General features: G+C 40.9%; 1 protein-coding gene across 2 annotated transcripts in view; it reads left to right on the top strand.

Annotated features, from left to right (window-relative positions):
- The window catches only part of roraa (RAR-related orphan receptor A, paralog a), a 296,333-nt gene that overhangs the window by 259,288 nt on the left and 14,256 nt on the right, over positions 1–22,789 (top strand). For both annotated transcript variants that reach the window (XM_036576078.1, XM_036576079.1), the window contains 2 exons: positions 17,908–17,993; positions 21,275–21,416. In XM_036576078.1, coding sequence (XP_036431971.1) covers positions 17,908–17,993; positions 21,275–21,416 — 228 coding nt within the window. The remainder of the gene's footprint in view (positions 1–17,907; positions 17,994–21,274; positions 21,417–22,789) is intronic.

Raw genomic sequence — 22,789 nt, 5'->3', positions numbered from 1 at the left:
ATACTGTAACTGCATAAGCGGTTTCATGAGGATAGACAGGTGAGCAGACCAAGAGAGAGCGAGCGAGCGAGAAGGAAATAAAGAGATGGAGAGAGAGCGATAGTGGCCTCAGCTGAATGCCTGAGAAAGCTCGCTTTTGGAGGTCCCATGACGCAGCGGATCTGTGGAAAGGTTGGGTGCGTCTGGTTACAGCTCTATCGGGGCTATATCAGCGAATGGCGGGATTCAGTATCGCTCGCTAATGTAACAAGCCCCATTTGTCTTAGCCACACATCTCTGGAAGCACCTCGCTGAAGCCATTGATGTCATTCATCTGATCTGTCCTTGGTTGCTCTTTTTCTCCACTGATGAGAACAGAGCAGGAGACAGAGAGGGAGGGTATAATGCCTTCTCATGGCTAGAATTACTCAATGTGTTGAGTAACGAAACGGCCGCCTTACAAACACACTTTAAAGCTCAGTCTCGCAGCCCAAGATGCCTTGAAAGCACCCATATCCTACACATTTCTTGCTTTTTTTCCTCTGTGGTCCACTTATGACATTTGTGTGGGTGTGTGTACCACAAACAGTCATAATTAATTTTTGCATGGCTATTTTCCAGACTCTCTTTATCTACATACTGGATATCTGCATATATATAAATACGATAAAATACTGCCCTGTATTTTGCCTCATTTTAAAAAAAAACAGTCCATGTTGTTTCACTACATGTAACTAGAAGAGGCAGATATATGTTAATGATTTTTGTGACATAACAAAACAGTTCAAACCAGGCTGTTTTTGCAGCTTAGTCTCCATTTATAGACTTGGGAATGAATGGTATAGTTTGAAACAGTGTTTACATACTACACCATTTTTTTTTTCTTTCAAAAGGTTTAAGCGAGTGAAATGAGTCAGATTTCCATGATATGGACACTTTAAGTCCACACAGTACCACCATCACACTCATAAATCCTCCATAGTGGGGAGATTTCCACTTTGTATTCATGCATTACATCATTTATACAATAAAAGTCACCTAGACCTCGTCTGTCTCTTTCTTTTCTGCCCACTGCTGTAAGTAACTGTGACTGCTGGCTTGACCTTGGAACTCAGGACACAGGGGCTTGTTATGCAAACTGATATGATGGTTAGCAGGGTGACACATTCAGTAAAGGCCAGAACCGCTATTGTGGCTGACAGGCAGGGCCAGCTGGGTCAGAAGTTACTGTTCTCTCTCTACTGTACTCTGCACTACTGGCTCTGGTCACACTGGCAGCCAAGCACAAGGCAAATGCCATTTGAGCAGTGTGAAAAGCACCAGTTAAAGCAGGATAAATGCAGAATGCATACACATAACATATGACTTAAGAGTCCAGTTTGTCTTTTATATATAGCTCTGCTTGAGTTCTATGAATATCAAAGAGCTATGAATAGCTTTGCACGGTAAGAGAGGCAGGGTGCGAGGAAATTCAGGAGTGTACATGTTAGACACAGACGGCCTGGCCGGTGTGTCATATGTGTGGATGTGCTCAGAGAAGAAGCTGAGTAAGGTGGCCGGCCAGGTGTGTGCTCCATTTCCCCTGAAATGTGCAGAAAAGCAGCACCAGTCTTCAGGTAAATGGAATGGTTTATCTAACAGTGGCCTCAGCACTCTCACAAGACATGCATAGACACACACATGCCATGACACTGCGTGCACCATCCAGTATCCCCACAGCACAGCCATTGTTCATGTTGGAAAATTCTGTTAGATGTTTCCATACAATTTAGTGCTTCCAGATTGTTCTTGCACACCTAAAATAATACTGTATTAGTGACTAAGACAACAACTATTATTATTGTTGTTGGTTTACGTAAGTGGAGGGGGCATCACTAAGGAGTAGTGTTGCTTTTGACTCTCCATTTCAACCTCACACCTGAATATAATTTATATTTACCTTATACTTTTTATATTGTCACTAGCATATAAAAAGCTTCTAACTTCTTTTTTTTTCTTTTTCCAGCTGCTTTTTACATTGTGTAAGCGTAGTTTGACAAATGGACCAATTGAAATCCCATTATGCTATTTTTATTATATTAATGTATTTTAAAAAAACTGCATTGCAAGTATTTTTTCCTTCTCCCATAGTTGTCATTTCTGAGATATGAGGTATTGTAACGACAGCCATGATATGCAATGAAAAACTGCAATGTAACCATTTTTAACATATTTACCATACGTCTAGGCCTGTCACAATCATTACATAATTGCCTAATTACAATTATGTGAACTGACTCGTTATTTTCCACAGTTGTTAGGTTTTACAATGATTTGTTGTGGTACATATCATGTGATATAATGATATGTGGGCATGTTTTCACTTGTTAGAATAAGGCAAATACATGTAACTAAAAAAACAGAAAACACATTTATTGTATGCACATTGTGGATCTTAGAAAAACAAAAGTTTTAACTTCTGACTGGTGCTATAACACTTACAGGGGGAAGCAGTGAGTAAGGTTTGTTTATTTGAGCTAGAGCTGTTTCTGTTGTCAGTTGAGAGCTATTGAATATGTAGAGCTAGGAAGCAACATAGCAAATTAGCTGGTTTTGCCACTTCAGCTGCGTGCACTGAAAAAAAAACGGAAAAAAGACAAGTAAATCACATATGGCAATTATTTGTCAGCTAAAATGTAGTGGTCGTGGGAGGCCTGGAGACGTCTTTTGTTGTTCATTTTTGAACACTGCATACTAAGTGTTGCCTGTGTAGGGTATGCTTTCCTAGTGAATGCGCTGGTAGGTAAAGCGGCGTTATGCAGTGAGGTGATGGGGCCCCAGCTGCAGGTTGTTTGTCCGTAACTTTGGCTGGCTCCATTTGCTGCCTCCACTCACACTCACTGCAGTGGAAATGAATGTTCACTGTGGCCATTACTGAGAGTAGAGTTTCCCTCTAGGCTGGGTCAAATCAGGCTCAGGATGGGTGTGTGGGGGGCTTTGGGAATTCACTTACGCACACACACACACATGCACACACGCACATGTTCACATACTTTTGGAGAGTTGGATATGGCCTGATTACTTTCAGTCGAAGTATTCTCTATGATCACCATGCACCATGTGCGTGCTGGCTGTGTTCTCTTGACCCATTGACTGAATGCATCAGTGGTGTTTGTTGCGTGTGGGTCTGTCTGTGTGTGTTGTTTTTAGGGGGCAGCAGGGTTGGAATAAGCCTCACAGAGGTTCTTTCTTGTCTGTATATGCTCATTACATGGCCTCTGCCATTCCTAACAGACCATATCACACATATCTGCCACACATTCTCCCCCCCCAACCCACCCCCTTTCTAAACATACACACGCTACGCTGTGATTCTGTTGTGTTACCATGCGTAAATCTATGCCTCTTTGTGCAGAACTGAGTCCTATAGAGCAGATCATATTCAATAAAGCTGCAGCGGCAGTGAAGGCTCTCCCAGAATTGCATACTAATGCAGCAATTACAGGGGTAAAGCATCAGTGCTGCGTGGTGAGAGAGAATTCCCCTGTGCGATGGAACAAGCCGCTTTGTTGTTGTGTAAAGGTTTTCTCGGTGTAATTGTGCGGCCCATTTTTTTTGAAGCTTTCATTATATATATTCTTTCTCCTGTTTCTTTGTTATCCAGCATGCTGGATTGGCTCCCCTGCGGGGCCTGAGAGGGACTGATTCACTGTTTAACTAAAGCGATGGAGAGCTCTCAGTCATGGCTTAGAGCTGCTTCAGCGTGTGGGGTTGAAATGGCTCGGTGCAGGTTAAGAAGCCGCTCTGTTTTGCGCTGCCATGTGCCTGTCAATTGAAAAGCTCAGAGTAAACGTTTCCCGCTGATCCACTGTAATAGCAGCTTTTCCCACCCGAATCCTATTCTGAACTATTAGAAGAGAAATTGTGGTGCTACTCTCAGGTTGGCCTTAAAGCAGTAGTTCAGGCAAAAGCTACAAGGCTAATGTAGCTAACAAGTAAGGTAATTTGTTTACACTGTGTAAACTGCATGCCTAAATCATAACACACTTGCCCTGAATCATTTAAACCCTATATTTCTTAAGTCTCAAATGGACAGGTTTGTGTGGTTTTTTGACACTGAATGACATTAAAATCAACAAAATCAAATGCCACATAACAAAACGGTACTAGTAGCGATATGGAAACCTGAATATTGTTCATGCTTTTGTCCTTTTTCTGTACAGAACAGCATGTCTTAAAGTGTCAGAAACCACATAAGTAAGTCTGTTTGAGATTACTTAGTGGTTTGATGCAAATGTGTTATGATTTAGGCATGCAGTTTACACAATGCTATTTGGCAGGCTTTAAACTTTCATTGGACCTACTTGTTTGCTACATTAGCCTCGTCACTTCAGTGCAAAAATAAAGGAGCGAACTTTAAACACCAAACATGTCATGGCTGACTGACTACATTTGGGAAAAGGGCAAAATTTTGTAAATTAGACTTGTGGTAAAGCCACTGCTTTGACCCTGTAAACTCTAAAGCAGTGTTTCTCAAACCAGTCTTCAGGGATTCCCGATGGCCCACGTTTTTTTGCTCAGTGACAACTCCCAACACATAGGGATAGTGTAAAATTTGGAACAGCAGAGCGTCCCTAAGGTCTACTTTGAGAAGCACTGCTTTAGAGTTTACAGGGTCAAAGTCTAATTTACAAAATTTTGCCCTTTTCCCAAATGTAGTCAGTCAGCCATGACATGTTTGGTGTTTAAAGTTCGCTCCTTTATTTTTGCACTGAAGTGACGAGGCTAATGTAGCAAACAAGTAGGTCCAATGTACTTTGTTTTCTCCCTGTCACAAATGCATAAGTTGTTTCAAAGTAGTTACCGGATAATTCATAGTAGTTATAGGGTAATAAGTCCTAAGCTGAGTAACTTAATAATAAGCCTGAAGTTTAAGGAATTTAAGGGCATCATTCAAGCAGTCCAGAATACAGCCTCTTGCAGCAGTCGATCAAAAGCGTTCCCGTGATGTTTCGGCTTCAGTGAGCCCTACTCTCGGCGAAGTGCAACGTCAAGCCTCACCACGCATGGCATCCATAACCAAAAATAGCCAGACAGCAGAAAGCTTTTCATTCAGCAGGCTTGTTTGCCTTCTTTCCACACAGTTTTAATTTACCATCCAGGCAAAACGTGTTTAACAGGAGTTTGTGGAATAAAATGACAAAATTAGATGGCAAAAAAAACCCAAAAACTTTAGATACGGAAGCATTATAGAATTTGTGTAATGACTTCAGCTTGACTTGTCAATCAGCTATAAATATGTATGCTTGCGCAGGGTTCACACACATTTTGATTCATGTTTGTTGGAACGGCACAGGAGGAATGTAGGCATAATGCAAATTTCTCCTCCTCCTTCTCTCTATCTCTGTCTGTCCCTCTCTCTCTCCCTCTCTCTCCTCTGGGAGTGGAGTGTGCAGTGACATGGTGAGGGGGGTGTGCCCCGTGGCATTGGAGTCCCCCGCTCCGAGGGGAGTGCTTTACCTGCCACTGATCAGAGAGTTTGTGTGAGAGCTCAGGTGGAGTGAAAGGCAGAGGACTAAGCGCACTCACACACACACTTCCCCCACACACAACTTGTCTGCTCACTAAACCCATCCTCATTTTTTTCTTTCCCCCTGAGCACACGCACATATGTGTACACACTCGCAGCCAGGAAGCTTGTCAATCTTTGCCACAACACCAAATAAATTAGTGCCCACGTTATTCTTCCTCTGTGCACACACAGAAATGCAGACATGGAGCGTGTGTGCAGTCGTTTGGGAATAGCTCCATCCGGCTCCTCTGCTTACTGGGTGTCAGCATGCGTTTCAATGAGCCACTCAAGTACATCCAGCGAAAGAGAAAACACGGTTTAGAGAAACAGCTCAAGCTGTGCATGTGTGTGTGTGAAGGGAAGAGCTGAAAAATTAATGGCATCACACGCAAACAAACACAGATGCACGCATGAGTCCCCCGCTGAAAGCAGCCCAAAGGCAGACGGCCAGACCTGAGCTTCAGCTTTTACAGGAGAGATCATGAAGGAGAAGAGTAAAGTGTGCTCCCAATCTCTCTCTCTCTCTCTCTCTCTCTCTCTTCCTCTCTTCCTCTTTCTCCCTCTCCCTCTCTCTCCCTTAATCTCCTCTCTTTCTCTTATTCACTCTCTTGTTTTCTCATTCCCTCTGTGTCTTTGTTTCTTACTCTCACTGTTTCTCTCTGTTTCTCTCCCTTTCAGCTTTTAGATATGGTGTAGCATCGCTGAGGCAACCTACCATAGAAGCCTCTGAGATGCAGGGGGAAGTCAGTCTTAGACACTATATATATATATATATATATATATATATATATATATATAGCTTACGATTAATTGCTGTACAACAAGCACTTTATTAGGAACTTGTATCTACACATATTGTCCATTCTGTTAGCTCCAGTGACCGTAAACATGCACTTTGTAAAGTTAGAAACTGTAGTCTGTTTCTCTGCATACTTTGTTAGCCCCCCTACAACCTGTACACAGGTCAGTAACATTACTGGGTATAAAAAGAGCATCTCAGAGAGGGTGAGTCTTTTAGAAATAAAGATGAGGAGGGGTTCACCACTCTGTGAAAGACTGCGCAGGCAAATAGCACCAGCATAGCGTTTCTCAACATGAAATATCAAAGAACTTGGAGATTTCAGCATCTACGGTACATAATATCATCTAAAGATTCAGAGAATCTCAGAAAAATCTCTGTATGCAAAGGACAAGGCCAAAAAACAATATTGGATGGCCGTGTCCTTCAGGCTGCACATCATTAAAAATAGACACAATTCTGTAGTGGAAATCATTTCATGGGCTCAGCAACACTTCCAAATACCACTGTTTGTGAACACAGTTTGTCTTTGCATCCACAAATGCAAGTTAAAACTCTACCATGCAAAGAAGAAACCGTATTATAACAGGATCCAGCCACCGTCTTCTCTGGGCCTGAGCTCATTTAAGGTGGACCGAGGGGAAGTGGAAAAGTTCCCTGTTGTTAAACGAATCAAAATTTGGAAATCATGGATGCTTTCAGCGCACAGTTCAAAAGCCAGCATCCGTGATGGTATGCAGGTGCATTAATGCACATGGCACGAGTGACATGCACATCTGTGAAGGCACCATTAATGCTGAACGATCTATACAGGTTTTGAAGCAACATATTTTGCCATCCAGACGACGTCTTTTTCAGGTCTTACTTATTTCAGTAAGACAATGCAAAACCACATTCTGCATGTATTACAACAGCATGCCTCAGTTTCTGAACACATACAGAGTGCTGTTGAAAGAAGAGGTGATGCAACACAATGGGAAAACATGCCCCAATTATTTTAATGTGTTGCTGGCATCAAATTCAAAATGGGCATATATTTTCCAAAAAAAAACAATACAGTTTCAACATTTGATATGTTGTCTTTGTACTATTTTTCAATGAAATATAGGGTTTAAATGATTTACACATCATTGCATTTTGTTTTTATTTACATTTTGCACAGTGTCCCAACTTTTTTGGTTGTTTTTTGGTGGTGGATCATTTTCAGCACTGCAGTGACACTGATGTGATGGTGGTGTGTTAGTGTGTGTTGCGCTGGTGTGAGTGGATCAGACACAGCAGTGCTGCTGGAGTTTTTACTGTGTCCACTCACTGTCCACTCTGTTTGACACACAGTAACATCCTTGTTGGTCCACCTTGTCGATGTAAAGTCAGAGATGATAGCTCATCTGTTGAAGCACAGCTTGTATTGGTCATCCTCTAGTCCTTCATCAGTGGTCACAGGACGCTGCCCACAGGACGCTGTTGGATGTTGTTGGGATATTTTTGGTTAATGGACTATTCTCAGCCCAGCAGTGACCCTGAGGTGTTTAAAAACTCCAGCAGCACTGCTGTGTCTGATCCACTCATAGCAGCACAACACACACTAACACACCATCACCACATCAGTGCTGAGAATGATCCACCACCCAAATAATACCTGCTCTTTGGTGGTCCTGTGGGGTCCTGACCACTGAAGAACAGGGTGAAAGGGGGCTAACAAAGTATGGAGAGAAAGTGCTAGCTCACAGCTCTAGTGTCATTAGAAATTTGCGCAACAACATTATTACTGTCATCAATTTTCTTCATTTGAATTTTGTTCAAAATATTGTTAGAATACTGAATCATAATCCCAGTATCATGAATCGAATCGAATTGTGGGCTGAGTGTTATTGTTACACCCCCAATGCTTTTTCATACTATTTTGTGCATGTTTTCAAGTTCCCCCCTGCGCAAGGAGTTTGCCACCACATTGGCCAAGATAGTGACTGAGAGTGATTTTCCCCTGTATGTTTATCTGGTAGGTACTGGTAAGGGTCAGTAGGAGAATGGAGAGATTGTGTCTCTGTCTCTCTTTTTCTCTTTCTATCCATGTCTCTCTCTCTCTCTCTCTCTCTCGTCAGCCCCTCTATCTCTCAGATCTGCTCTCAGTCCCACATGGCTCTGGATCATAGCAGAGTAGAAGCCTGCGATTAAGAGTGGAGAATTATCAGAGAAGCAACAAATAAACAAACACACAAACTCACCCAGTGGCTCTCACTTAGTCCACATCACATAGTTAAAAACCATCATACATATTTAATTGCAGGGATTTTATCTTTTATTTGTCTATGTGCAGTGACATTTCAGCATTTTTTTCTTTTTTTTTTGTATGATGATACAGGGCTTTCCTCAGAATTGTGTGTGTGTGTGTGTGTGTGTGTGTGTGAGATCTCACACAGCTCAAATGAAGTACATGCTGTCAGTTGGGTCTCATGGTAATATGCCAACAAGCTACAATCCCCAAACAAATTACACATTTATGCTATTCCGTCTGTGCGTGTGTAGCACTGCTGTCCTCTGCCACTGACATTCAAATAACCTTCCCTCTTCTGCTCAAAAGGGAATAAAGAAAGAGAAAAAAGCTCCTGCTCTGTTCTCTTAAATTACAACATGACTGTACTGCCTCAGCAGAAACAAGATGCAGTGGATAAGTTCTCGCTTTATATACACTGTAATATTATTTTTTTTTGTGTGTATTTGCATTTGTTTATTAAAACAGTAAGCTACAATATGATTCTTTGTAGTTGTGGTAAAATCTAGGAATGAGCACAGGTACTTGGGTATGAAATCACTATTCAGGTATTTGTTGCATTTTATTACAGAAAAATGGAGATAACATTCTTTATATTACACTTAACTAATCAGAAACATTAGTGTCTTATTGTGAGCGTGTTGCCAGTGAAGCTTTCTTAAGGATGTGACTTAGAGGCCAGAGATCGCACAGCTTTTAAGACTGAACAGGCTAGACTAATGCTAGGTCCAGAAACTGCTGAGTGTCTATTGTGTTACTCATTTGACATGAAAACTTAGCAATTTCTTTTGGCTATATTTAAATAAAAAACATTTTGAAATTTTGATGCAAACACCAGTGCTGTTGCCTAAAACATAATCCACAGCTCTACATTCATTTCAGCTGAAATTCAGCTGAAATTGCTTTTTTCTGTTTTTAGATTGGTTGACCAGACCCCTGTGCTTAAACACTTACAGATAACCAAATATCAGAATTAGCTGGAATGCACATCTCTAGTAAAATCACTGTAATGCACAACTTAAATGGCAACTATATACAGTATGATGAAATACACTAATGTTAAATAACTTAATTTATTAATCACAATTGCAATTCTTTTACCAAACAATGCAGAGTCATTAACAGTAAGCTAGGTTTTCCGGACAACTGTCTGTTAATGTGTGTGGTGGAATGCCAATCAGAGTTTCAAACCTCAACTACCCATTTAATGAATATAGCTTCCAGGGTTATCATCTTAAGACTTTTTGATGTCTAGCGTTGATGTAAAATTACTGGAATGTGCAGAATAGGGGTTATATCCAATATCATACATCATTTCCAATACTGAATACATAATTCCCAGCTTTACTGACCCAGTCATAAAAGAGGTACATGTTTAATAAATGAATACAGTCAGATAATAAGTTTGGGTGATAGCAGTGAGCAGTGTAAAATGTGTTTAATATTTTTCAGAATGGAGTTTGATGAAACTGCCATTTGTGCCTTTCCGGCTGGAAGGCCCATTGTTAATCTGGCTGTAATGCTGTGCTGGACACAGTTCCAGTACTGCTGTCCAATCGCTTACATAAGCCCCTGACATGAGCCCGCTGGCTTGCGTCATTTGGTCACTGACAGCTGTCAACGCACACCCACATTAGCAACCGCCCCCACACAAATATACAGAGAAACAGAGAGAGACCAGTTGTGGACCAGCACCAAATGCTCCTTTGAACGTATCTATGGCAATCTGCTGTGTCATTATGCTTCCTGTCTTTTAGAAGGAATAAAATATTTGTTTAGATACCATCCAAATGATCAGCCTAGAGGAGTCTGGGAATAAAATGAGCATTATTTATGTGTGTATAAATGTGGAAATCCTGTGTATGGAGTTTTTAAACCAGCAGCATTGATCCAGTGCCTCTGACATATTGACACAAAGAGTTAATCTCACAGAGTTATGAATGCAGTCCACGTCTGTCCTCTGCTGTTGGATGTTGTGTCTGCCAGATTGTGTAAACTGTCCAAGTTCTGGTTGAGATTTGAGCACAATGTAGAAATAGCAGGAGCTTTTGTGCACATTTGTGGGAAAATCACAATAGGTGTGTATCTCATTGAACTCTCTGCCTTTTTTCCCCTTCGTATGACAAACAAAAATGCTGATACGTGCGTTGGAAATCTGGACCGTTTCCTTAAACTGCAAAAGAATGTGAGCAAAGGCGTTTAATGCAGAGACAGAAGGCTGTGTGGTGAAACTAGCAAGGCAGCCCTCCTTCCATTAGCGAGGCAAAGCCCCTGAATATTTCACACGCCTCCAATATATTGTGTCAACATCCCACTTTTGCCTCCCTCCTGAATGACGCTCTTCAGGTACAAATGAGGCGAGAGCGCATTAAAGGAGCTCGGTGGAAAAGCGCTCGGCTCGGCGAGAGAGTGCCTTTGTGATGCTGATGTCAGCAGTAATGCGCTTGAAAGAACGGTGCGGCTGTGACAGGCTAGCACCGAGCCGTTAGTATGCGTTACGGCGTAATGATCTTTGTCTCCCTTTTTGATGAAGTGTCTGTTTTTTCTAACTGACTTTTCACTGTCTTCATTTGTTCTTTTTAGTGCAGGAAGCCTGGCTTGAGTAGAGTTTGAAACGTTCTGCTCATAATTGCTGCGTTTCATGCTCACGGCCTGGCTCAGACAACCCATCTCTCCGTCGCTGCTTACATTATGCTATGAAATATGGCTTCTGCCGGAATTTATGTGCATGAACGATGCGTCAAGCCAATTACAATGGCCTTTTGGTGCACGAGTGACAATTGAGTTCCGTGGGTGCAAGAATGGAGCATCCGCTGTAAAGCCACTGGAGAGGATTTTCTCCCACAGGGCTTGATGTGAGAGCTGCATGGAGGACAGAGAAAGAGAGAGAGAGAGAGTGAGAGAGAAGAGAAAGAGGGAAGCAGACATCCAGATGGAAGGAGTGTAGAGAGAGAGAGAAAGAGAGGCAGGCAGGCCCAGAGAGAGAGTGAAAAAGACAAGCAGGACGACACGTCACTCTCTCCTCAGGCCTCTGACTCAGTGACCTTGAACTGGGCTCCAGGGAGGCACAACAGAGCCGAACACTCTAACTAACCGCCCTCAATCAGCCTCTGTCTCTAATGCTAACTGACCCTCCACCACACCTACCGAAGATAGGAACAGAATTTCAGCATAGACATGGAGACCTGGTTATGTATGTATGTGCTTGTTTTGTCATTTTTTATATAATCAGAAAATGCCAGTTGCCCTTTACATTGTGTGTGTGTTCATGATGAATGGAGCATTAGAAACTGCCCAAAATTACTAGTAAAAAACATATTACATTGAATAGCATTAAAAGTGAGGAATATTTTGCTTTTTCCTGTAAAGTTACCATTTTGGAGATGAAAGTTTTGTGTAAAAACAAGCAAGTGAGAGAGTTTGTAGGACATCAGTGGTCAGTAGATCTAAAAAAACAGCAGCCAATCACTGCTGTAGGTCCTGTTTCCAAAAAAGAAGTGTCTCTGTTGTGGTTAATTCACTCATGTCAGTGACTCTGCTACCAAACCTTCATTTCTAGGTGTTATAGTAAACTGCCTACTGTAACACATTCTGTATGTTCACACAGCTTGTTTGTCAAACAGTTTTACCTTTCCTTCTATTCTCTCTGCTTCTGTATCTTGAATTTGTAGAAGGGTAGTGCTTGGTCTTTCAGTTCAGTGAGTGAGAGCAATGCTACCTTCTCTAATTAAACAAGATGAGACAAAATGGAGAGATAATCAAATCATATTTAAACGTATTTAATGCCTTCATTTTATGAATACTGTACAAAAGGATTCAGTATTATTGTAGAAGGGCTAAGTGTAATCTTCCAGACTGATTTTGGAGCCAGGATATTTTGGCCTAGCAGAGACAATGTTCACTTATAAAGATAGAACTGAGGAGAAAAAGAACAGTCGCAGATTGTGCTGAGTGTCCGCTCGTTACGTTGTGCACCTGCCAGCTAGCTCAGCTATCACAGATGAAACATTCCTAATGTTCAAATGTTGGTTCCACTGACTCACACTGGATCAAAAACAAATGACAGTTTGCAGAATATAAAAGCTTTTATGTTATTCCAACTTTGATCAGCCCTTAAAAAAAGCATTGGTTTGCTGGGAGTGTGTTTGCGCCTTGAACTTCTTCTAGCCTGCCGGACTCAACCATGTGCGACATGTCAGTCTCTACCACAGTGTGTCCACTAACACTGGGCCTCCTGTCAATGGATATTGACTTCTAGATCCACTGTACTTACTCCACATGGTGCTCTGTTTGATAATCTCTGTGTGAATTCACTAAAGTGCTCTGGATGTTTGAACTTTAGTCTCCTGGCCATACGTAATCCCTTTTAGTCACCTATTCGTTCATTCAGTCAAGCATAAAAAAGATTAGCATGTAAGATATTTTAGTATCATATATTTTTACTATTCTTTTTATAGTTTTCATAGCCTCACAAGCGTTAGAGAGCGTGTATTGCGACACATTTTTGTGTTTTTACTGTAGTGGTACTGCAGTGGTTTTAGACACTTGTTCGTTTATTCAGGAATATTCTGCATTGAAAACCTAAAAATAGACTTACATTATACAAAACCATACAATTTAACAATATCTGGTGTTGTTTTCATAGCCTTTTGAGCATTTGAAAGTGTTTATCGCTGTGCATTTTCTTTGTGGTGCTCCCCTTTCTCCTGGTAAAGAGATTTTTAGGTGATCGGTTTCGGTTTAGCCTCTCTCTCTAGACAAAAGGAGCACGGAGCGAGTCCAGAAGCCCGCTGTGCGAGCCAGGCTGGAGACAAAGAGCTTTGTGACCGTTTTCATGTGGAGGCCTGGGGAGAGGGTAGACAGAGAAGCAGTGTGTTTGCTCCCAGGGCCTCTTCCTACTGTATCCTCCACGCTGGTCACTGACTCATACCCAGGCCGGTGCCTAGCGCACCATTCTGTCCGCTTCACCCCCTCTGCCCTTGCCTGATGTGGCACAGAGTCTGCCTGCTCGAAGATGGAGGGCCCTCTGAGCTGCGCCTGAGGAGAGGAAGCAAAGAGAGGCGTTCGCGGAGGCAGCTGGCTCTGCCTCAGCGGCTTTAACTCACAGCCTTCAGCCCGCAAGCCTGGCACCAACGCCAAGGGTGCCAGGCTTGAGGGCTAAAGGCTGTCGGCTAAAGCTGCTGTAGCAGAGCCAGCACTGTGGAGGTGCTAACCCTTAGGACAGTGCCCGTGTTTCAATCCGCGTTGTATTCTTACACTGTACACTTTGTACTTCACTAGCTAGCAGAAGTGTCCCAAGTCCAGTTAAAAGTCCTGTTCTTGATTTTGTACCATAGGCTTTGCTAATCAATTCTACCTAGCTAGCTAGCACTAATTAGCAAATACGCTATGTACTTCACTAGTTAACAAGTCTTGCCATGATCTTGTATCAGTGAGCTCATTTTGCTAATTCTACCTAGCTACCTTGAGCTAATAAGCCAATTCAGGTAGCTGACAAAATTCTGAGAACTAGATTCTAGATCTAGAACTAGATCTGTCCACCTCTGTTGTCTAGTGCGCTAAATTTGCAATCTATGCAAGCAAGTGCTAATTTAAAAAAATCTGAAATGTTCACTCTGAACTTTTTTGTGTCTTTATTTGTCTAAGCTGTTTTGCTCAGTGTGATGACTGTTGTGCTTTCTGGTGGCTCCTCCAAAACGAATGGCAGCCATAGATGTAATGCAAACAGTGTGCAACATTACACACTATTGTTTTCGGCAGCTCTATGTGCTAACCAGATTCTTTACACTTGCACATCTCATTTACAAAATAATTAAAAGAATCATCCTTTAAAAGGTTCTTTAATGAACCTGAGTGGTTCTTCTATGGCATAAAGCCCCCTTTTTGATACCTTAATTTTTAAAAGTGTAGTACATTAGTTGTATGTTCATTTGGTTGCATTTTCTTTTGTGAACACATTGCTCATACACTGCGGAAGGACTTTACTTGAGACACAGCTAATGAGTGGAGGCTGGGAGCTAAAGCCTGGGAGAATAAGGTGGGGGCAGTGTGTGCAGCACTCCGCTGCCACCTGCTGGTCAAAAATGTCCAGTGCACCACCTCTCCTGGACCCCAACCACAGCCAGCCTTAATTACTGCATGCTTCAGTTGTTCTAAGTGCATGTCAGAACAAATTATGTAAGTAATGAGGCTGAAAATGCTAAAGGAATAGGAACACACTGGCGCTCTAATGCTCGTGGCGGGAGAACATGAAAACAAACAATCGAGTGTAGTGCCCGCATGGCGAGGGCCCACCACACTGAGACAGCACACAAAAAAGGGAGATAATTATACGTTTCTCTTAAAATATTCATTACAGAAGTAGCTCATCAGAGAAGGCTTGGGCTAGATGGTCTTATTCTGAAGTAATCTGGCTACACTGTGGTGGTAATCATAGCTGATTACGGGCCGTAATGACTCCAGCGTGCCATGGCCTGAGATGCATTCTCTAGAGAGGAGGGGATGGCTTCTGTCGGTGCTCTGTATGTGCCGGCCTGACTGACGTGTTGACTAATACAGTGTTTACAGGCTGAGAGAGCATGTTGACGGGGCGGACCATTCGGTGGTTATGCAGAGAGGGTTAGTAGATCAGCCATTTGAAGGGTGGGTGAGTGAGTTTTTGTACATTTTCAGGACAAAAATACAGAAATGCTACAGTTGCTACAATATAAGGTCCTCATTTTGTAAAGTACTTCCTTAACTACATTGATTTCTGAGTTTAAGCTTAGGTTCAGGGTTAGGCTTAGAAAAATCTTATTACATACAGATAGTTACATGCCACAAAGGTTGTTTGAGCAATGCCATAGAAGAACCCCTTTTGGTTCCCTAAGGAACCATGTTTAATAGAGAGATTTGTGACTGTGAAGAATCTTTTAAAGGTTTAAAGAGCATTCACCACTTTAAGGGTTCTGCCATTATATGGAGGTTCTTTAAACTTTACAAAAGTTAATCTTATTTCCAAAAATGGTTCTCTAAAGAACCATTCACTGGAAGTAGGATATTTGATTCATATCGATATTGGCAGATAATCGCTCACAAAAAATATTGCCATTAGGCAGATGTTTAGATTCTATATTTCTAACCGATATTTGAAGATGTATTAATTGTACTCCATAAGAGGAGAACATTTAGGTGATGCTGGGGTACACTGTTAAAAAGATGGTTCTTTAAGGGTTCTTTAGTAAAGAAAGTGGTTCTGTATAGAAGTTGCATGATTAAAAGGGTTCTTTGCATCATGAAAGGGTTCTTCAGATTGATGGAGAATGTGCTGTAGATGGTTCTATATAGCACCCAAAAGGGTTCTTCTATTGTTACAATGTTAAGCTTATAACAATAGAAGAGCCCTTTTGGGTGCTATATTGAGCCTTTTTCAAAAAAGGTTCTATATAGGACCATCTACAGCACATTCATGCACATTTTCCATCAATCTGAAGAGTGTGTGCAGCACTCCGCTGCCACCTGATGCTGGGGTACACTGTTAAAAAGATGGTTCTTTAAGGGTTCTTTAGTAAAGAAAGTGGTTCTGTATAGAAGTTGCATGATTAAAGGGTTCTTTGCATCATGAAAGGGTTCTGCAGATTGATGGAGAATGTGCTGTAGATGGTTCTATATAGCTCCCAAAAGCGTTCTTCTATTGTTACATCTGAAGAACAATTTCATGATGCAAAGAACCCTTTAATCATGCTAAGGGTTCTTTAAGTATTAATGGTTCTATATTGAACCATTTTCTTTACTAAAGAACCCTTGAAGAAGTGTCCTTTTCAAGAGAATAATATACTGAAATGTCTTCCCATTTTTTAACCCTATACATAGAAGTATTACTATTTTGTAATGCTAATCCAGACAGATTTTCTTCTAATTTAATAAATGACTTCAGCAGATATGTGCACGAAAGATATCGGATATTGACATCAGCCCTCACTACCTGTATCAGTGCATCGTTAATTGAAACCCTTTTTGTCGCTTTTATTTTTAAGATAGTTGGCCATATATAATACTATATATAATACACATGCATGACCTCATGTCCTTACATTGTATAAAAACAAACCTTTGTGTAAGTGTTTCCCTCGGGGACGGCGTGAGGCTCTGACATTATCCAGATGACACAACAGGAGCTCGCGGGCAGCTGATAAAATGGGCAGCAGAGGCAAATTTGATGTGAGCAAATGAATTCCGAGCGATTAGATTTATGAGGTTCAACGAAGTATTATAAAGCTACTGTCTTTGTCTGGAGACAGGCGGGTGGCTGCAGGGAGCTTTGGCTCAAGATCTGATTTCTGTCAAGTAGAAATAAAATGCTTAGGCTACATTAAGCAGCACCTTTTCTGCTCTAATCCCACAATGAACACAGAGAATTTGCACAGTCAGGTATATTCTGCTAGGCTTTGTGATTTATGTATGTTAGCACAGATCTGGGTAATTGGCACTGATCCTATCGTTTAAATGCTGAAATGCTGTATATTGAGCTACTATATTGCAATAGCCATTGTTTGTTCTAGCATAGCATGCTTTTGACTGGGAACCATCATGACATCTGTGTTGTCTGAGTCAGTATATTTATGATAGAGTGGAAATATAAGGCACAGATGTTATTCCAGTGTTATCAGTATGGTCTTCCACTCTATTTCCAGAACAGACCACACAATTTGCCCCAATACAAGTTTCTCTGATGTTGAATTACATTCTTACCAATGAGTACTTGTCTGTTGTCTGAAAATAGGATATTGTACATATAAATGCACAATACATATTGTGTACACTGTATATTGCTACAGTTTCCAATAAATCAGCAGCCGTCAGTGTCCACCTGTGCCCCCTTTCTTGTACTACAGAGGGGACCTGCCTTTCTCAGCAGTTGTGAAAGATTTGTTTGGGCTAACATGCCTTTGAAGGCAGCACACAGTCCTTATTCACTCCTGAAATAAGTCCAGTGCTGTAGGTGCTCCTTGTCAAACAGTTGGCCTGTTATTGCTCCCCAAAGGGTCTGGTAGCAGTTAAGATGTGGGTATTTTGTGGGTATATTTATGCTGCTAACTGACATTGTTATTGCCGTGGTTTGCAGGGGGTTGTGTTCAGAGTTAAGATGGCCTCCTCTGTAAGCCGTGTAGTTTCAGCTTTCAGCGCATGGCAGGGAAGAGATGCGTTTGAAGCTCCACGCTGTTTCATGTAGCGACACACAGCCGTGGCGGAGGTGTTGTGCTGTGACTGGTGACAGCGAAAGAAAATCCTGACTGTTACTTCTCTCTTTCTCTTTCTTCTCCGCAGCTCAAATTGAAATTATTCCCTGCAAGATCTGTGGAGACAAATCATCAGGCATCCATTACGGTGTGATAACATGTGAGGGCTGTAAGGTAAGCAAGCAAACAAATATCCGTGTGTGTGGGTGTATATGTATGTGTGTGAATGTGTCAAGAAAAAAAAACATAGAAAAGGTGTGTGTTAGTGCAAAAAAACAAAAAACAAAGGTGGAGACACACACTAGGAGAACACACATGTGCATACATATCTATATCTATATCTATATCTATCTATCTATCTATCTATCTATCTATATATATATATATATATATATATATATATATATATATATATAAAATGTGTGTGCATGTAAATTAAATTAACAAAATGTCTGAACAAAACCTTGTATCTCTAAAATAGTACCTTAATAGAAGAAGGAAAAAAGGTTCTTAGTGTGCTGTGATGTAGGGAGTTCACACCAGAAACATATAGGTCGAGGTTCTGGTCCAAAAATCAGCATTACTGGAATTACTCAGGAACAGCGTACAGAAAAGGGGAAAACACAGCTTTGTGTTAGCTCATGGCTTTTACTGATAGCTGGATTGGCTCACTCACTAGCTACAACCACCACTTCTCAGAACCTATCCCCTCCTTTCAGAATAAAAGTCACTGCAAAAAACTGAGTCTAGCCTTTCTAATGAACTAAATAGCCTAAAATTAGCATGTAAACATTTCTTTTTGATACAAACAAAACATACGCTGTGTACACTGATGCCACAGTGAAATGGAAATTACTGTAAACCATTTATTAAATATTACTTAAATATTTATGAATATTTATATTTTTATAAAGTAAATGACATTGTATTGACATAAACTGACTAACAGACATTTGTTCTATATATAGTGCTATTATGATGCATCATTCCCATCTAATGCCTACTGAAGAATATCATTTATCAGCTCTATGAAAAATTAATACTAATAATGTTTATTTATGTAGCACCTTTCATACATTAAAAATGCAGCTTGAAGTCCTTCAAAACACAAAGTAAAAAAACAGAGGAAGAAGAGAAAAAAGATAACCAGAAATAAAATCAACAAATAATAAATAGCTGAAAAGAGGTTTATGATGCCCTCAAATTTAAAGATTATGAAGATTATGATGCCATCAAATTTAAGTGATGTTTTTCATACTTATTTCCCATATGTATCAAACGTAACTGTAAATATGAGTTGTTTATATTATATTAGTTTTATAGGCCTAGGTGACTACACATACAAAAATGACAAAAATCAGAGTTAGTTGTTCATGGCTACAGCCACATAGAAATTGTAACATATGGAAATATGCAGAACTGATGTAGGGGGTCCCTGCCTCTTAAGTCCCATTACTTGAGACTGAAGCTTCATAACAGTGTTATAACTTGAATGTCAGTCACTTTAGTGAACACAGTTTACAATTTTCACCATCACTGTTGAGTGAGAGCAACAGTATATTGTTCCAACAAGTGGGTGTATATATCCGTAACTGTAGCCTCTTGCTCTCTTTTTTATACAGTGGATTCTTGTTACAGTGGATGCTCTTAAGGGGAACTGTAACTTTCCACTTTGCTGTTGCTTTTGTTAGTTAGCTGCTTGTTGATTTATCCTTAGGTCTTCCATGAACACTGTCCAGCGTAGCCTGCCAAAGGTGCTGAAGGTATCAACAACATACAGAGTATGAGCAGATGGGTTTTGGTCTGCATTACTACAAATGGTTAAAAAGATCAAACGTGAAAACTACATTAATAGAGTGATGTTAATAACTTATCACTTTAACACTTTATTAACATGTCAATTTAAATGGCTGTGATATATATGCTAGAAGCACTAAAAGTACCAAATGTGTAAACATCAGTATGTTCATCATCATTACTCACTGGAGCACACTAGGCTCCAATGACTTTATCACTCCACTATGTGATTATTAGGACAAAGTGACTTCCGCAAGTCGTTTTCCTTCTGCCTTCTCTGGGAGATTTTTATTTTTTTTCTGACTTTAGCTCTGCAGTTACTGTCTCCTCCACAAATAAAACCATCAAAAGTGCAGTGCTTTGAATTATAGCGCATCGTTAGCTGTTTTGCTACACTGTTGAGTTTTTTTTCCCCTTTTTTGTGTTTGTTTCAAACATGCCATCCACTCAGCAGAGGGAATTATGTGCTTATTGTGTATTCTTGTTTGCCACTTGTCACTGGGGCTGGTTGTTAGTATTCTACAGGCAGGCGTTGCAGAGCGTAGCAGAAATGAACAAACGCTGGGGTTCGACTATTTTTGAATGAAAGACAGACTCCCTGTTCAGCATCTCGCTCACTCACACAGCCCAGCGAAAGAGAGGGAAAAAAACGTACAAGCCTGAAGAATAAACTGCTGAAATGTATCTTTAATGATTGCTAATTACTTCAGGCAGAGAGGCATTTAATGATATGTGCGAGCACACCGCTCTGGCCCATAAATCATAGCATTATTAAGGAGTGCCGCTTGTCACCGGCAGTCCTACCCCACTTTCATAATGGCTGCCATTAGAAAGCAACTTGGCAGCTGTCAGCTGTTTTCTTGTAATTAAACAGCCAATGAGCAACTAATTAAGACATATGTGTATCGAGCAGTGGAGTGGGGTATGTTAATGGTGTGCTGGAATCAATTCATTAAGTAAAAGGGATGAGGTATCAACTCAGTGTGGCTGCACACTCTCTCTCGCTGTCTCTCTCTGTCTATGTCTCTCTCTCCCTCACTCTCCGTCTCTTTCAACACCCACTGGTTTTGGACTCAGTTATTCGACTCTAATAGCCGTGCCCAAACTCGCCATTATTTACAATCACAGGCATGCAAATAGTGGCACTGAGTACAGCGCATTAGCTAAGCGCCTTTTATTTCAGCCCTTTGCCAGTATTATGCGGAATTATATAAAACAGATTCGTCCCCTGATGAAACAGTGATTTCATGTATATGACTCAGGATTAACAGAAGTGATCTCACCCCTTAACCTTCTGCTTATGTTTATGACCTCATCCCTGGTTACTGTACACTCTTAAAAATAAAGACTCCTAAGTGGTTCTTGGCTTAGATGTACATTTCCAAGAAAGACCTTTAGTTGGAAGATTCTTTACATTATGGGGAGAGTTATTTAAACTTCTTTAAAAAAGGTTCTTATGAGGTTCTTCAGGGAACCAAAAGTGGTTCTTCTATTGCTGCAAAGAACTCTTTCTGTCACCATTATTTTTGTGTATGTCTTTATGCATTATTTTCTCTCAATTGAACAATTTCTATGAGCGCTTATTCAGTTTGAAAGAGAATGTAGTCATGCATTATGGAGTTTGCTTCATAGCTGTCTTCTCTCTGTGTCTCCTGCAGGGTTTCTTCAGGAGGAGTCAGCAGAGCAATGCTGCGTACTCGTGCCCGCGTCAGAAGAACTGCCTGATTGACCGTACCAGCCGAAACCGCTGCCAGCACTGCAGGCTGCAGAAGTGTCTGGCCGTGGGCATGTCGCGGGACGGTGAGTTTGGGGCCGATGTCGACCTGGACTGGTGGGCACTGGGAAGCACAGGCCCTCTCTTTTAAAGAGGGCTTTAAGGCCATGCCAACATGAGCTGGAAAAATACATGTGCTGGAATATGTGAATGGATTTTAGGCAGCTTAGGCTAAACGTGTCAGTCTACACAGAGACTGCTGTCGAACACTTGAGAAATTCTGTCAATAGTGCGGAGTCTAAACTTTCAGTTAATATGACAGTTATGTTTGTAAGTAGACTTGACTTAAATGTGATGAAAAGTAATTGTTGTGCTTACATTCTTGATATAGAAATAGTCAAAAAATAGTCAGAAACACAAACAGTCAGAAAACTCGATCCAGTCAATACACATTATAACTGTGTAATAATTCTGTAGTTATTATATTTTATATTAAAATTAATATATTATATTATTATATTAAACAGGCTAGAAACAACAACAGTACTGACTCTCCACTTCTGAAAGATAAAAGCTCTAAAGATGAACTGGCTCCCTAACCTTAACGCATGGAGTAAATGAAACACCTATAACTTTGTTTTCCACGATTGGACCTTTATCCAGGTTGTGTCCATTGCTCACTTGCATTAAGCTCTTAACCTTTTAATGTGGAACCAAAATAGTATCTGTTTCTGCCCTTTAGAGTACTGTTCTCTATTAATGTCTAATGTTGTTGATGCAGTTATTTTGATATTTAGTGGTTATTTGATTTGAATTTGTTAGAAACTCACATTTTGAGCAAGCAGGCACATGAATATACTTCACTCTTCAGAATCTACGCACACTCGCTCAGTACGTAGAGCATATTATAAAACCCCAAAAACTCTGGGGGCAGGTTTTAATGAGTTAAGGGGATGCTGACGAAATGTTAGGTAAGATAAGGTTAAGATGTTAGAATACCTCCGATGTCGCAGAGTGAGAATGTCAATCTGTGATCAACTCCCCTCATCCATGTATCTGTATATGCTGTGGGCAAAAGGCAAAAAGGCACTTTTTCTCCAGAAAGTTGAATACATATGACTACAGACATGCATGTTTTTTTAGACTACACTTCAGACTGCCATGTCATTTGGTATTCAGCGGTGGCTGCATTTAGAAAGCAAACGCTGCTTTCTTCCAAGCCAGTGACAAGATCAATGGCCAGGCACTCTGTTTCCTGAGTTAGGTCTTGTGTTGCACTTCGGGGCATGACCAACTCTGGGTGGAGAGAGTGTGACAGCAAGTAGCTTTTATTAAATGACTGTCATTAGGAAGGCTCATTAAAGCCTTTGCAGGTGAGCAGCATTATCGGGAGCACAGGTGAGAGCGTGTGTGTGTATGCGGGTGTGTATGTGAAGGCCCCCTGCAGGGGCTCTGGCTG

This window comes from Colossoma macropomum, unplaced genomic scaffold, assembly GCF_904425465.1.
Source record: "Colossoma macropomum unplaced genomic scaffold, Colossoma_macropomum, whole genome shotgun sequence".
NCBI lineage: Eukaryota > Metazoa > Chordata > Actinopteri > Characiformes > Serrasalmidae > Colossoma > Colossoma macropomum.
Note: the sequence above shows the minus strand (reverse complement) of the source record. Positions and strands in the feature narration are given on the sequence as shown.